At 48.8% G+C, this 16,778-nt stretch overlaps 1 protein-coding gene across 4 annotated transcripts in view; it reads left to right on the forward strand.

Moving 5' to 3' along the window:
* Positions 1-8,137, forward strand: part of LOC133350253 (USP6 N-terminal-like protein) — a 62,351-nt gene extending 54,214 nt beyond the window's left edge. For all 4 annotated transcript variants that reach the window (XM_061564418.1, XM_061564417.1, XM_061564414.1 and 1 more), the window contains 5 exons: positions 1,932-1,997; positions 5,027-5,126; positions 6,204-6,356; positions 7,784-7,841; positions 8,092-8,137. In XM_061564418.1, coding sequence (XP_061420402.1) covers positions 1,932-1,997; positions 5,027-5,126; positions 6,204-6,356; positions 7,784-7,841; positions 8,092-8,122 — 408 coding nt within the window. In that variant the 3' untranslated portion in view covers positions 8,123-8,137. The remainder of the gene's footprint in view (positions 1-1,931; positions 1,998-5,026; positions 5,127-6,203; positions 6,357-7,783; positions 7,842-8,091) is intronic.
* Positions 8,138-16,778: the final 8,641 nt, after the last annotated feature.

Raw genomic sequence — 16,778 nt, forward strand, 5'->3', positions numbered from 1 at the left:
AAATAAAGTGAAACATTTAGCGATTCACCTTCCCAAATGATTCATTTGCCACGATTCGGGGTGGGGTGGGTGGGGGGAGTAACGATCTGATTCAAGAATGGGTTCTCTCTACCTCATGCTGGCCATTCTTGTTTGTATTGTTGCTCTATTTTCTGTATCCCATCGGCCTGAGTGTAACACGAGAATATTGTTCGCATGAATTGCAAACGATCTTTGCTCAAGCGCACATATCAATGCACGCATCGCGTCGCGAGTGGAAGAATCCTGACTCGCTGCAGTCGTCACGTGCTTGCTAACCAGCCGATCAACCAGACCGCCTCGAGAGTTTGCGGTGGTTGAAAGCTGTCGGGGTCACGGAGAATCAGCGACTTGGGGACCCCACTGTTCCACCGGAGGCACATTTGTCTTCTCGTGTTTGGATTTGCCTGTAGTCCGTTCCCCTCGTTGTGGCTGCCACTGGACAACTAGCGCCTCGTGCACCTTTGGCAATTGCACAGGAGTGCAATTTGGGACCCTTGATACTAATTTTAACACGAAGGCTTTTGCGAACAATATCATCCATAATACAGGTTTTTTTTTTATTTGTGTTAGATCGCGTTAATATAAATATGTCGTTAAACCGGCCACCATCCCGACACCTCTATTATGCACAATCCTCGTGTTCGCTGCCCATTTCTCACGATGACAACAGGGTCTTGGATTAAGCAGGTTCCGCAGGCTGTGGTGAGAGTTGCATAAGTTGTGCGTTCCCGTCAGCTCAGGGTGTAACGATTTGCGCCTCTCGCGATTCCGTTGTCACGAATCTGAGTCGATGGCCGAATACGTTCATTTGTTTACGTTGTCGTGAATACAGCGGCCACGAGTGGCTGCAGGGGGTCAACGTGGACCCGCGAGAGAACTAAATCGACGAGCATCAGTTCTCATCTTCTTGGTTCTTTCGGTAAAGTCACGTAGAATGGAAATAATAAAATAATAAAAATTAAACATAATAAAATAATTCTCACGACGTTTCGGCCACAACGCAAGCAGCCGTCCTCAGGTGGAGAACAGGTCTGTCAGAAAGACAGCGTCTGACGGCTGCTTGCGTTGTGGCCGAAACGTCGTGAGAATTATTTTATTATGTTTTATTTTTATTATTTTATTATTTCCATTCTACGTGACTTTACCGAAAGAACCAAGAAGATGAATCCCTGCAGTCACGAAAGAAGCTTTAAATCGAAATCATACATTCTCAGTCACACGTCACCTGAAGGGACGCATGCTGCACACGACGATCGATGTTAACCTCGCGCATCGTTACGCCCCCGTCAGCGCGACGCCGCGACTTTGGTTTCGCGAACAGGAGGAGGACTTGATAATTGTTTTTTTCACCCTTCTATCTGGCAACAAAACTGACACCTTTTTACAAGGAGTCATGTTTGCATAGACCGCAATACCTGCAGTCATAATACAAACAAAAGACATAACTCTGATAATGTGCACTGTCCTTGAAGTTGATTGGTCCACACCCGAGACAGCTTTCCTTAGAGCCTAGTCTCACATGGGTTGGACCAGATGACGCCAAAAGGCTTCAAGGACAGTGCACATTATCAGAGTTATGTCTTTTGTTTGTATCATAACTGCAGGTATTGCGGTCTATGCAAACATGACTCCTTGTAAAAAGGTGTCAGTTTTGTTGCCAGATAGAAGGGTAAAAAACGAATAATCATATTTTTACTGGCAAATGAGGTTCCCATGGTGAGGAGGAGGACTTGGCGGCAGTTTAAACTCGACGCACCTCAGGGCCCCGTACATCGTCGACTCGCGCTGCCAACGTGCGTGGCGGGCGGTGGGTCGTCACGACGGCCACAGCAACCGGGGCGCGCTCGCCGCGGTCCCGCGTGTAAGAGGTTTCCTGTCGTGAGGCTCCCTTCATCTCTCTGTGCTTGCAGGACTCGGAGGAGATGTACACGACTCTCTACAGCACCAAGTGGTTCCTGCAGTGCTTCCTCGACAGAGTGAGTGCGGCGAAGAACATAAGGTGGCGGCGGTAGCAGTGACGGTGGTGTGGCCACGGCGGGAGTTCGGGGACGAGCGTGCTGGCGGGTTCAACGGGGTCGCGGGGAAACACTCGACTCCAATGCATGAGTGTGCCGCGCGCCGGCGGGGTTATTAACCCTTTCCCGTTCCGATCACGTACGTGTACGTCATCGGTTTACCTTCAGATTCCTTTCCGATGACGTACGTGTACGACTGTGTAACGTACGTCGTCAGAACGGAATCGGAAGTAAAAGGCTGTGCGGGAGGGCGTATGGCACAGTTTGGCGCCGGCTATCTTAGCGTGCGGTCGTGTCGCTACAGTTCTCTGCGGTGAGTACAATGTCTTTAATTTCAACGGCGCTACGCCTATTTCTAATTAACATAAACGCCAACCGCTCGCGCGTTCCGAGATTCAGCGGTGAACGGGATCCCCACCCTGCAACTTGCAGGCATCTCGGAATGAGAAAGGCTTACATCAGCCAGCACTGTCCGACAACAAACGCCATGCAGGGTCCCACGACGCGCGCTTGGAAAGACCGCCGACCCCTTGGTGATTGTCGAAATAAACAAATGTGTGAAGTCTTTCTGAAAAAGTAGCCGTGGACCGGTTCATAGAGTTCGTTTATAAACACAGTACATCGACGGTATAATATGGGTGGAGTCACGGCGCATTAGTTAGCGCGCTGTGCTTTAAGCCTGGCAACCCAAGGTGGATTTCCAGGCCACGGCTAATGCGAGTGGGGCGAGTGATATCGGAACCGATCGCCCGCCCGATGGGAGTCGCGAAGTAAATACAAACAACCCCCGTGATTAACACGGGGAGACCTTCATCCAGCAGTGGACTAAAAAAAGAAGGGCTGTAGATCATTAAATGCTAAATCATTGCATGTGCATATTTATTGCTGACATCTGAACTGGTCCTGTGTCTTCGCTTCATTAACCCGCACTGACAGGCACGGTGGACTTGGGCTGAACGACCCCTCAGATCGACGTCGAATGGGGGATAGCTTTCGTCCGACAGTGCATTGTCAAAAATGACTTTACTTAATTCTTATTTAATATTGCTGATATCCAAGCAGAACAAAACGCCGAGAAGATTTTGTCAGCCACTGATCAGAACTCATCAATATTCAGTCTCGGAGCATTCCTTACGAAGGGACACGTCATTTGACCCTTGTATCTTATTACTGACTTGAAATTACAAAACTCGATCGGCTAAAATTTCTCAGCTCAACATCGTGTACGGACCACGGTGGCAGTAAACACACGAGGGGGCGAACAGAGTATGTACTACTGTACAGTCTGGTTCGGCTCGTTTTTCCCGGTACCCTGCCAATCGTCATCAAACTCTGAATATCACCAGTTGCCAAAACACTAGTGCAGTTTGGGGGTAATTACGCCTGGGTGGGCCAATTCCTTTACAGCCTCCAGTCGTGGGGATGGGCGTGGTGGTGGGGGGGGGCATTGTGCCTCAACAGGTTGTTCCAGAGGGCATGTTGTGTCAGGGACGACAAACGAGATTACAACTTTGGCTCACAACATACCAAACAGTGCCATCTTCTGGTCTAACTCTTACATGGACGAAATGCAACAGACAACCGCTCAAGATTCAGTCGATGTGGACACAGGCAAAATATTTTTGAACAGCTGCTACCAAATCCGACATGGAAAAAGAATAGTTGTTATAATTGTGAATAAAAGTTAATTTAGAATCCAATTTAATGAATATGTTTATTCATAATCCATTTTAACCAGCCAAAGTACGTTTTCTGTTCTTCCGAAATATATAATACTGCTAGTGGTGCCAAATTTTGCTCTGGCCCATGGAACCAGATGCGGGTTTGGGTCTTTGAGTACATTAACCTCAAATTTGAACATCATGTGAGTACACTGCATATTCAGGAGATAAAACGCAATATTACCTCGAAGTCAAGAGATTGAGATGAACGCGGTACAGTGTTTAACGCTAAGGTATGGCGGTTATGCATTAATTAGACCATATTTCAGCTGCCTGCACCGTTTAAGTTATCTTACGAAAAACTTGCAACGATTGTACAAAGACTCGACCTTGCGAAGCGCTTGAAGTTTATTCGTGAAGATTTTTTTTCTTTCCCCAAAACGCTTCGTTCTTTCAACGCCGAATATTCCGAGTCCAAAACAACGACCCCCACAACGTAGTCTCTGGGCGCACGTCACAGAACGCCGACCCGCAGGTCACAAGGGTCACCTGGCCGCTCCCACGCCTCCCGTGACCCTTTCTCGTCAATCGAACTCAGGCCGTGCGTGCAAAACTTCTACGTCTTTCTTTTCTTTTTGTTCGCATCGCATGTCTACGCGACGCGCACGGTGGCTCTCATTCCTAAATGGATACAAATGCCCCGTATGCGCACAGCTTTATCTGTAGGGCGCCCTGATTGTGACCCTTTTAGGGCGACGCTGCCGTGGTTGTAATGGTTAAGCGCGGTTCGATGCTGTCGGCGCCGCAGTTGAATCAGTGGTGCAAAAGCTTCTTAGACCCCCTTCCGCCTCCGTCCACCCAGAAGTATAAAATGGAATTTTCCTCACTTGATGCAGTAATTTTAGCTGTGACGGTCTCACCTGATGACGGAGACTTGTGTTGCCTCCGAAACGTCGTGATTTATCATTTTATTTCCATTATTACTTTCATTAACTTTTAATTTCTTTTTACCTACGTGACTTTACCGAAAAACCTAAGAGTATGAATCCTTGCAGTCACGAAAGCTTCAAATCTAGAAGTATAAAATGGGTTCGCCACTGTCCATCGATCGTCAGGGTCGCGTATCGCGAGGCAAGGCGTGGGTACTCCAACCATCTTCCCGACGGTTTCTGGACGGCGTTAGAGAGTCGGCCAAAACAGGCCCCTACAGGGGCTCTCCAGGGCTCTGCCGAGTGGAGGCCCTTCTGCCGACAGTGGCGTGAGCAGGAAATCGCAGCGCTGCACCTTAACATTTGATGCAATGCACCTGCCCGTCTCCCCCACAAACAGACGCCGTTCACGCTGGCGCTGCGGCTCTGGGACGCTTACATCCTGGAGGGCGACCGCGTCATGACAGCCATGGCCTACACGACGCTCAAGCTGCACAAGAGTGAGTAGCAGGGGCCCAAGGGAAATGTCTTTTGTCCGGTCCTGACTGCCAATGTTGGAAACCGCGAATTGAAATACAGTAAAATGCCAACTTCGTTCATGATACATGATTCTACGATTAAAAATAATCTATTCCTCGAGTTTCCTGGCTGGCTGGGCTCCTCTCTACCCCAACTGTAGAGAGGGCCATTGGCACCAAAACTAGCTGGGTAACTGGCTGAACCGGATATCCCGTGTAACAAATAAACATTGCTTTGAAACGACAGCAGGGGCTCGGAAGACATAATAAGAAGGGGTTGGTTCCATCTTGTTCTCAATAACAAGACTTCGTTCTGAAATATTTTTTATGGAATTCCCTCCCTTCTATTTTCCAATCTTGCAACAAACGATTACAAGTCAGATAGTTCTGTTTATTGCTGGCCGCTTGAAGTTTTAGGACTTTGAGCCTGCGCTTGGTCACTGTGTTTAAAATATATTTATGTGTCATCTATGACCAGCGCATTTTTGAGCAATATTGCAGAGCAACGCTACTGCGGCATTGCACGGAGGGGCGCAGACCATCACAGCTGAGTTTCCATTTTCAGCATTGCTGCACGACATGGCTTTGAGACTTCCCAGTTAATATGCTTTGGCGGACGGGGTCCGTGGCATTCACCCGCGATGACCTCTACGTGTGACCTCGTCCAAGGCAGTAGCCATCCATCGCACGGCAGATGCGGCTGTCTTTTACAAACATCCCACAGTGCGTCTGGAGTCGCCAATCTCGTACCACGGACCACATATTTACGCTTCGCTCATTCTCCGGTGGCATCTGCCGAAGCTGTCCACTGGCTCACCAACCTTCCACGTGAACACGTAAAACAAGGTCACTGTCGGCAGTAACGATGTTTCATGTGTCTCAATAGCGTTTAATTAATCTCCTGGTCAAATAAATTATATTGACTGTTCAACCCCCACCAGAGAAAAAAAGTAGCAGCAAGCGAGTCATTTTCAATCTCATGCGACCCCCCCCCCGACCATCCATTTGTTTCCCGCATGCGTCACACTGGCCGTGTGCGTGTGTGCCTTTGTTTGCCAGAGCGGCTGATGACCATGGGCATGGAGGACCTCATGGAATACCTGCAGGACAGCCTGGCGCAAGACTTCATGTACGAAGACGACTTTGTCCTGGACCAGCTGCATCTGTCGGTGACGGAGCTGCGCCGGATGAAGCTCGATGTCCCTCCCCCAGGTGACCCCCCCCCCCTCTCGACCCTGAGCCGCCCCCCCCCCCCCAGCCCGCTACAACCCCTCACACCATCACACCACCTTCCGTTCCTTCACGCTCGCTCTCTCGCTCACTCGCACGCTTGACGTTAAACCAACATCCACCCTCGAGGAGTCGTTCACGTGTCACTTCATATATTAGGGCGCCGCGCTGGAGAGATGTTAACTCCGTCAGCTGCTATGCAGGAGGTCGTGGGTTCGACCCTGACGCCTGCTGCTGTATATTTGGAGTTTACGTGTCTCTCTCTCTTTTTCTCTCCCCGTGGTCGCGTGGATTATTCTCCGGGTGCTCTGGTTTTTCCCTGCACATTTAGAATCAATGTATTTGGCCTCTATAAATGTCCACGTGATAAGCCACTTCGTTGGGCTGTTTTTGTGGCCAGGACACTTCTGAAAAAGAGCTATATAGCTCAGTGGCCCTTACCCGGTAAAATACACAATTGTTTAGTTTTAGTAAAAAGTTAAAATAGTTTCGTTTTATAGTTTAGTTTACCTATTGGACTGCATTGGCAGTGGTGCGTAAACACAAGACTCAACGTAGACCGCCTTCGCCATCGTTTCACACCGCCTTGCGACTGAATGATGCACATGAAATATTTCCGAAGGTATCCTATCGTACATTATTAAAGGCATTCTAATTTTACAGCAGTTGCTGCAAGGCCTATCCAAACTATACACACACTCACCGTGAAAGTGTGAAGATCCGAAGCTTTTCGGCTCTTGGCATGCACTTCACCTTTCACGTCACTCAAACATTCAACGGCACAGCTCAAACCGCCGTCTATTATAAATTCATTAATAGTGTGTGGTAACCTTCATGGACATTCTGTGTATGTTTCAGTTAAACAGCATATTTGATGAATGAGGGTGGCAGGGTTATTAGAAGCACGTCCACCGTGGAGATAGAGTGATGAAATCAGCTCATGTGCTTGGGTGGATTGTTACATCGCAGAAACGTGACGATGGTTTGGTGAGGCTTTCATCTACCAGTAGATTGACCGTGGCTGACGATGACGACGGCGATGATGAAATAGACTGCGATAACATTCCTAACACGAAGGCAACACAATGCTTTCACGCCATTGCAGCGTTTTCTCAGTGTAAAACTCTGGGGCAGGATAACAGCGCCCGGTGGTTTGTGAACACTTCGTCAAACTCACATTCGAGGCGGAAAGATGCAAAGTCGTACGAATCGCCAGTCGTCGGCGGTTGACAAGCATTACGAGGTCACAGGGTGCATTTTTTTTTCTTTAATACACACGTATCGATAACAGCTCAATGCTGCGAATTTGTGTCAAGCGTGGCCACCTTTACTCTGGTGACTTTGGTGCTTTGCTTTCGCGGTGTCTAAAATTAACCTCACTCGCGCCGTTCTTCTGTTTGCACAAACAGTCAGCAGGCTCTTGACCCTGCCCCGTGTTCTCTGCCGACGTTACAGCTTTGGCTGGTGGTAACGAACCTTTCTCAAAAATTACTCTTCCCTTTCCCGTTCCTCTAACGCTCGTGGGTCTTTCTCCCCCTCCCCGCCACCATCCTCAATACCGCCACCCCCCGTGTGGTTGGGGGGGGGGGGTTCATGGACATGCCATGTCCGAACCTTGCCGCGAGTTTGGCCCGAGCTGACTTTCTCCTCCTCGCATCTCTTCTCCCCCTTTTGCTCTTCTCGCATGCTGTCTTGACGGCTTGTCCGCCTCCCCTAGTCGGCGGGTCGACCGCCGCCAAGGTCACTAGTGTTTAAATCGCAGGAGTCCTTTGCTCGCAAGGTATTCCCAAACGCTTCTCACAAGCTGTTTTTTTTGTTTTACTTCGCGCACAAACATAAATATATGTTTTATACGTAACGTGCATGATTTTGAGTTTTTTTGTTTCGTTGACATTGTGCTCCATGGTTTGCGCTGATGTGAAGGGGCAGTTCCACAAATTCGGCAAGCTCAAGTCAAACTGTAACAATAATTTAAATAACACATTAGGGGAATCATTTTGAAGGTAATTATTGAGAGTTTTTGGAAACGGCTCGTTGATGGAATAAGTCGATGAAACCGAACGCACCGGCATCATCACGGTGTGGATAAAAAAAAAATCTTGTCCGAGTACGTCCGACACTACAATATTTTAATTAGCATTTCTCCCCTTCTCGGAAAAGGTTGACAAGTGATTTCTACACAGTCCTATTTGGTGGACAGACTCGGTGGCCCAAGTGAGAAAAACCAATTCGTTCGTAAAATAATGGTTACCGACATTGGTGGTTTGAAATGTACATCCGTAATAAACATGGAACTGCTCTTGAATGGGAATGATTCATCTACTGCATGATGAAATCAACATTTACGTATATGACACCATTGCCTGAGGTGTATTTTCCATCTCTGAAATAATTAGCATTCACTATATAACGTCCGCATGACATTTTTTGCTGATAATACTGTTTGTGAAGTACGCCGTAAAAGCGAACGTAAAATTGATTCAAGAGCCTCCAAATCATCTCAACTGCTTTGCCCTCACCATCGTTTGCAGGTAAGAGGAAGATGGGTCGATTAAGTCGCGGAAGAAGGACGGCACGCAGCTGTCGACCGACTCGGTGAGACGAGAAGAAAATGGAAAGAGCAAGTCCGTGAAGGCGTCGTCTCGACAGCCCCGCAATTCCTCTGCACAAAAAGAGGAGCCTTTGGAGAAGAGGTTGAGCAAACAGAAATCCGCGCGTGGAAAGCCAAACAAACCGCCTGGTCAGCGCCAGGAGGAGGCCTCGGAGGAAGCGACCGCGAACAAGTCGTCGGCGGGCGACGGGCCGCCCAGGGAGCACACAGCGGCGTCGCGAACGAACCGCGACGGCAGCGACGAACGTGCGCCGGAGCCCGCCGCCAAAAAGCCGGTGGAGAGCTTCGTCAAGCGATCCTTCCGGCGCCGGAAACCTGCCGCCACACAGAGGGAGAACGGCGCGCAGGATAAGGGGCCAGGACCAGCAGGAGGAGGAGGAGGAGGAGAACAAGACGCCAAAAACGCCGACTTCGTGGCCCCCAGCTGGAAGAAGCCCTTGGCCGGAAGCGGCGGCGCGCGAGCTCCCGGGGCACGCTCCGGGGCGGAGAACGGCGCGGTCGTGAACGGGAGGCCGCCGGCCGGTGGCGGCGCATCCACCGCGAGGCAGCCCCTGCACCCCAGGGCGGTGGTGTCCGTCGACTCGATCCGCCGACAGAAGGAGCAGCGCAAGGATAACGTCTCCTATTACGATAATTTGACGGAGGGCGAGGCGGCCGTTATAGACAAGCGGCGAGCGCGCATTTACTCCAGCGATTGGTCCATGAACGATGACCTACACGAGGGAGAAGGAGACAGGAAAGAGAATCGGCTGTCTGGACACTACAGGAGAGAGGCCCAGCCCGTGGCTGTCGGTCCTGAAAATCATCATGCTCCGCGTAACACGTGGATGCAGAATGGGGATGACCTCTTCCCAGGGAGTTCTAGCAGGAGGCAGCCACCGCCGTATGAGAAAGCATCCTTAGCACCCTTCGCAGGCAGTGAGAACATGCCAACGAGTCCACGGTTAGCCTCGGGCGACTTAACTCTCCCAGGAGCTCAGTGGAATTCAAATAGTAGTTTAGCCGTTCATCAGGAGGGCCCCATGAAAAGGCCACAGGTGATTTCAAATGGTCCTTCGAGCCCCAGGTCAACTGGAATGTATGGGCAAACAGCTTACGCTGAATACCCAGACAGCACCCTGGCAGGTAACCAGCGAACCAGCAGACCGCCTCCTTCCTATCCACACCAACATCACCAATACCACCAATACCACAATCCACAGACATCCGTCAGACATCCGCCGGCATACAAGGACGCGCGAGGCGCAGCCAATCAGATACCCTACAACCACGCCGACGTCATAACCCCTGCGGGCTCCACATCCAACCTGCGGCCCCAAGGGCGGCAGCTGCCGATCTACCAAACACCGCCGGGTTACCACACCAAGGATGCGATACCGCGGGATCTGGCGCCGCCACCGCCTTCGGATTCGACCGCCGCCGTAGCCGTGGGGGGAACTCGGCAGTCCAAGCAGGACAACATCTCCTCGTACATGGCAGCGGCGGCGGCGTCACGATCGCCACGGGAATTTCCGCTGGCACCGGCGGGCGCACTCGCGGACAATCGTCAACCCCCGTCTCTCCGGTACTCACGGCACATGGCGGCGCGCTCCCCGACCGGGGGACCGCCCATGTTCCACCAGCCACAGCCGCAGCCGCAGCCGCCGCTCGTCGCTCACGGTGCCCAGGGCCAGCGTCCGCGTCTCACTGACGCGCCGCGGTCTCCCGGCGTCGATCAGCGGGCATGGGGTGGCGGCGGTGGCGGCGCGGGGTTCTACCAGCCTCCGCCGAGCCCGCAGAGGCCACCGCCGGGGCCTTGGGCGAACGAGCACGGGCGACGCGGCCCGGCACAAAGGAAGGCCGCGCCTGCCCGTAACCCGGCAGAGCCGATGGTCGTCAAGTCCGCGGGCTCAGTTGAATCCCTGCTGATATAGAGCGGCGACGTCCAGTTTGCCCGCGGTAGAGGTGGCTTTTTGTTGTTTTGTTAAAGCAACGTTTGCGGCAAGAGTTGCCACCTTTTTAGAGGTACAAAAAGAAAGCTGGTACATACCATAGGAAGGGGGTGGTTTATCTCAATACCGAAAGGCGGGGAGAACTATATTACATAAATGTCTTGAGTGGTGCATTATTACACGGCTGACAAAAGCCGGGACTTTTGAATGTCCCGGGGAAGACTTTGCCCGATTTCCCAAGACGACTACTTTAGTAAGAGGATGTCCTGGGAAAACCAGGACAGGAAAACCAGGACAGGTGGCAACCCTCCTGTGTGTATGTGCCTTGCAGAAGTTGTGGCTGCCTTGTGGCCTGTTTGAAAGTGACATTGTGCTGAGGGATTTCTGCTGCTTCAGGTATCAGTTCGTTTAGCTCTGCTGCGGATAACAATGGTGGGGGTTTTATAAAAATTCAAATTCGCGGTGACTCATTCGCTTGGAACGACAAACGCGGAGAAGGGGGGGGGGGCTATGACGTCATCAAGAAAGTGTTAAATATCCCATCGGTGATGAAGCCTGTTGTCCCTGACTAACTTGGGATTATTGGACTTGGCTTTTTAAGAAAAAAGACTCCGAACTTAACCCGTGTTTTTCATTTTTATCTGGACACGTGAATGTCACGTGTGAAACGCGGGTAACACTGGTGTAAATTGAAGAGTTTATTTTTAAATACTTTTATAAAATGTTGGAAATAAAATGTAAAAATTGCATTTTGTTTACATTATAGTTAACCTGTGGTCCGTTTTGGAGAGAGAGAAAAGACTTTTTAAACTCTAAAATGATCATTGTTTTAAATTTGGGAAGGGGTGGAAAAAGATTGTATTTTTCACGGACTACCTGTGTACACTGGAATTGTGCATAAACTGTATTTATTGTATAATACTATATGCGACTGATAAGGATTGTGTCACTTTCTGCAAATTTTTTTAACTTGCACATCATTTACGGTGCAGGAGTGGCTGAATTTATTTTTGCAAAAGAATAAGTAGATTTTTCGATTTAAAGCTTTCGTGACTGCAGGGATTCATCTTCTTGGTTCTTTCGGTAAAGTCACGTAGAAGGGAAATAATAAAATAATTATAATAAAACATAATAAGATACAATTCTCAAAGACAGCGCTCTCTTTCTGACAGACCTGTTCTTCACCTGAGGACGGCTGCTTGCGTTGTGGCCGAAACGTCGTGAGAATTGTATTTTATTATGTTTTATTTTTATTATTTTATTATTTCCCTTCTACGTGACTACCGAAAGAACCAAGAAGATGAATAAGTAGATTGTACGTATTACCGTCGCTACGTTTGACTCTCGTTCATGGTTATCAGTTACTCCGGGGTTTTTTTTCCAAACTGTTGGATACATTTCCATCATCGGACGTGTTCCATTTCAAAAGAGCTGTCTAGAATATTTTTTTTCTATCAAGCCTATGTGCAACCTTCATAATTGTTCAAATATAAAGCGTGTACAATTACAATTGTGTTTTGAGTCCGTCAATATTACCAACAGGAATTTTTTTTTAAAGCAAGCAACTCTCTGGACCGGTTTTCACCTTCTGGGTCTCATCAGCAGGCAGACATCTTCATTGTTTCTGAATTGCGAAATGTTATTTTGCAAAATAGAACACTCCATGTTTGAGCCACAATTGCATAAAACATCTGAAGTAAGATTTCCCTTGACACGGATTTAAATAGCGGCTCAGGGAATTAAGGTGTTCTATCCAACTGGACAGAGATTATTTAGACTTTATGCTAAACAATACTGGAATTATAGTGAAGCTCCAGGCAGGCTTCGAGGCACCAGAGGAGAATCCGGATCTTCTGGGACATCAGACCCCTTGCATAAACTAATTTAGCAGAGCATGAGCTAATAATAATGATAATTTACAGCCGCTCGTCAATCCACTGTTAAGATAACACTCGCCACTGATGTAAGTACGGATCTACAATTCCATGATTCACACTCATTGCAAGCGATAGAGCGGGCATGCAGTAAATCTAATTTAATAACCACTTTATATGTCACTGCGTGATTTGTTACAAATCGAATACCCGTGCAAAAATATATGTAGTTTAAGCACACTTAAGCAGCGGTGTATGCTAGGCTCAACAAACACCCCGCTGCACAATATGGATTAAAAAGTACACGATATACATACAATTTAACCTACGCGTATTCCTGAAAATTGCTCCACACGCCCAATAAAATATATCCGTGTAACGCGGCAGTGTTGCACAACTGATCGTCGTGCGGTATGATGGAGGAGCGAAACTGCACGAGCTGGTTACCAAAGCCCTCTCGTGGCGAACAGACCTCGACAGTGGCATTGAACTCTTGAACATTTTGCTGCGAAATTCAAGAATTGAAAGTAAGCAGACAACAAATCATGATCTTGCCACGTGGAGGCGCTGTAGCTTACAGGGTAGGACTCGAAGCAGATGCATTTGATTTGCAAGTGTCTGAACTATTTAAGCTAAACTTTTTAGCAGGTAAAGCCCACTGGGCTATGTCATTATTTGTCAGAAGCGACCTGGCCACAAATGATAGCCCAATGAATTGAGCGTATCAAGTGCAAATGTATAGCAGCCACATCCTCAAAACGCGTGTGGATTTTAAATGTGGATGGCAAAACCGGGGGACTCTGAGAACAATCCACGCGGCCGAGGGGAGAGAAACACGCAAACTCCAAATCTACAGCAGGTGTCAGGGTCAGGGATCGAACCCACTACCTCCTGTAGACCAGGCGAGGTAGTTGACATCTCATTTTGCTTGAGCAATGCTGTTTGCATGTGTATAGTAGTGTAGCTGCCTTGAGGGCGAAGCGTAAAAGACAACTGCTTGCGTACGTCACTCCTGGCACAAGGAGCTTCTCTGTCTTGATATGGTCATTGGTCTACTCTTCCATGCTGGATATACGTCTTGGAAGAGGTGTGAGTACCCACACTTGACCCCAGCTCACACGCAACCATTACGTTTTGCACGTGTAACACGCAGACCGAAAACATGAAGGCTTCTTCACAATTCCAGCAAATCGCCTGATGAGGCTCGTTGTCATCACCAGCGAAACGTCGTACTCGAATTGTCAATATTGTGAGTTTACTCTCCCAACACACCGGTGTGCTGAAGTAGTAACTAATTGGCACTAATTGGCAACGCGACACATTTTGTTTACTGATTGGCCGTGTCAGGTGGTGAAGAGTTGCGACACATAAATAACACGATCTAACCCAAAAACCTGTATTATGAATGATATTGGTCATGAAAGCCTACGTGTTAAACTGGCACTTTTTGTTTACGTGACAAATTTAACTAATTGGCTTTGTCGGGTGGTGGCAGGTCAACGACACATTTGTATATTTATGCGATCTAACCCCCCCAAAAAAGCCCCATTGTGGCATCGCCTCTGGCTGAACGGTAACAAGGCGTGCTAATCGATGGTGGTGGTGCTTGTGGAACAATGCTGAACGAGCTACATCATGGGACCTCCCTTGCCAGTCTATATCAATACATAAGAATTGGTCTTCTTGGTTATTTCGGTAAAGTCACGTAGAATGGAAATAATAAAACAATAAAATAAAACATAATAAGATAATTCTCACGACGTTTCTGCCACAACGCAAGCAGCCGTCCTCAGGTGAAGAACAGGTCTGTCGGGGAGACAGCGTCTGAATGCGCTGTCTCCCCGACAGACCTGTTTTATTATTTCCATTCTACGTGACTTTACCGAAAGAACCAAGAAGATGAATCCCTGCAGTCACGAAAGCTTTAAATCGAAAAATAAGAATTGGTTTTACCCTTTCTGGCAATAAAACAGCTGTGTTAAGACGTTAAAACACCAAACTGAAACCTTTTGCAAGGAATCGTGTCTGCATTAACCACACATGCGTGTTGCTGGACATGCCACCAACAAGTCTGTTGATGCTCGACGGCCAAATCTCTGTCTTGTTGACAGCTGAAGTGTCGTGCGATCGGTTCGCGAGTCCACGGTGTCGTTTCTTTCAGAGGTAGGACGGAAGGACATCTAACCAGAACCTCCGGTGTGACATTGTGTAGACAGATGGGGGGGGGGGGGGCACAGGGCAGCGTTAAACATTACACCGAACACGGAAATAATAACCAACAACCGTGGGTTCTATATTTGACTGTCGTGAATTTGCCTCTCGTTCGGTGGTTCTTCTTAGGCTGGCGGCCCCACTCACAATACCCACCGAGTGAAAACCACCTCGCCATCATCATCCGTGCTGCTGTCAGCACGTCACCTGTTTGTGTGTTTGTCTTTGTGTGGCGAATTTTCCACGATGGTTCGAAATGTGTGGCGGCCCTCGCAATGCTGATGTCTTATTACTGCTCGAGTGTGAGCAGCGGACGTGTTAACTTCACCCTTGACTTCAGAGTTCAGAAGACGGGGCAACAGGAGGAAAATCACGCAATTGCCGTCAATGAACCTGACATTTCATACAGGCCACGAGATAAAAGTTGGAATCGAAACGGCACGCAACTTGTTTGTGTGTGGTGTGTATATATAGTCGGGCGTGCTGCTGGCCACCCAGCACCCTTGTGTACCGTTCCGGCCTTAATAGGTGCTCGCTAACAGCACTTGCCCCTACAGTCTGTTAAGGCTATTTAGTGAGCATCTTTCGATTTAAAGCTTTCGTGACTGCAGGGATTCATATTCTTGGTTCTTTCGGTAAAGTCACGTAGAAGGGAAATAATAAAGTAATAAAAATAAAACATAATAATCGAAACCTCGTGAGAATTTTGGTTGTATTTTTATTATTTTATTATTTCCCTTCTACGTGACTTTACCGAAAGAACCAAGAATATATTGGGCATCTGTGTGCGTATATAGTGGTGGGGAGCGGTAGCGTAGCGGTTAGAGAACTGCGCTACGAACCTGGCCACCTTGGTTCGATTCCCACTCACGGCCAACACCGGGTGACGATCATCAGAATCGGTCCTGGACCTACCCTAGGTCGACTCAGCCTGAAATGAGTACGCGGTGTAAACATCGCCACTGGGGAGACAAAAGCGGTTGGGCGTGGGTGGTGTTTGCCACCCCTAACAGCATCTTGCCCCAAAAGTCTGTTAAGGGGGCTCTTTGTGTGTGTATATATCCGTGGCGCATGTTACACAATGAGGTTGCCACAAAGCCGCTCCCCAGAGTAAGAGACGCTCGCACGCACAAAGCGGCGGTCCCCAACGCTGTACACGAGACCTACTTGCGTCACTTGGAATTTGGACCCGGCCAGCAGCGCACAATGGGGCCGACAGCACTTTTGCGAATTGTGTTTTTGTTTCGTTTACATCCACCGCGGAATGTGTGCAGGAGATGGCGCACCTGGGTAACACCACCACCCCCACGTCTTGCAGGGAAATGTCAAACTCCACTTCTTGGCACCCTCACACCACACAGGTTTTGTCGATAGCAAGAGGGAGTTTTGGGGGCAAGTGATATTGAGCAGCTCTTAAGACAATACCAACTCCCCCCATAGTCTTAAGAGACTGTTGGGGCAAGTGCTGTTAGCGAGTAGCAACCTATGAAGGCCGGCACGGCACACGAGGGAGGTGGGTGATCGGCATGACGCGCGGCCGTCTTTGTCTTCCCAGTGCTGATGTTTTATACACACTGCACCAAGTACACATTGACTGGGGGGGGGGGGCTTGGACTGGTTTAAATGTGTATCGCCAATGTTGGGCTGTGAGCTGCAATCGAACTCGTGTCGCTGGATGTGTAGTGTAGTGCGCTAATAACCGCACAATGACCGCTCCCCACTATTAAGACATCACACAAGAAGACACATGCTTTTAAAACTAAAAAAAGAAATACTT

This window comes from Lethenteron reissneri, chromosome 33, assembly GCF_015708825.2.
Source record: "Lethenteron reissneri isolate LAM-NWPU_2019-01 chromosome 33, ASM1570882v1, whole genome shotgun sequence".
Taxonomy (NCBI): Eukaryota; Metazoa; Chordata; class Hyperoartia; order Petromyzontiformes; family Petromyzontidae; genus Lethenteron; species Lethenteron reissneri.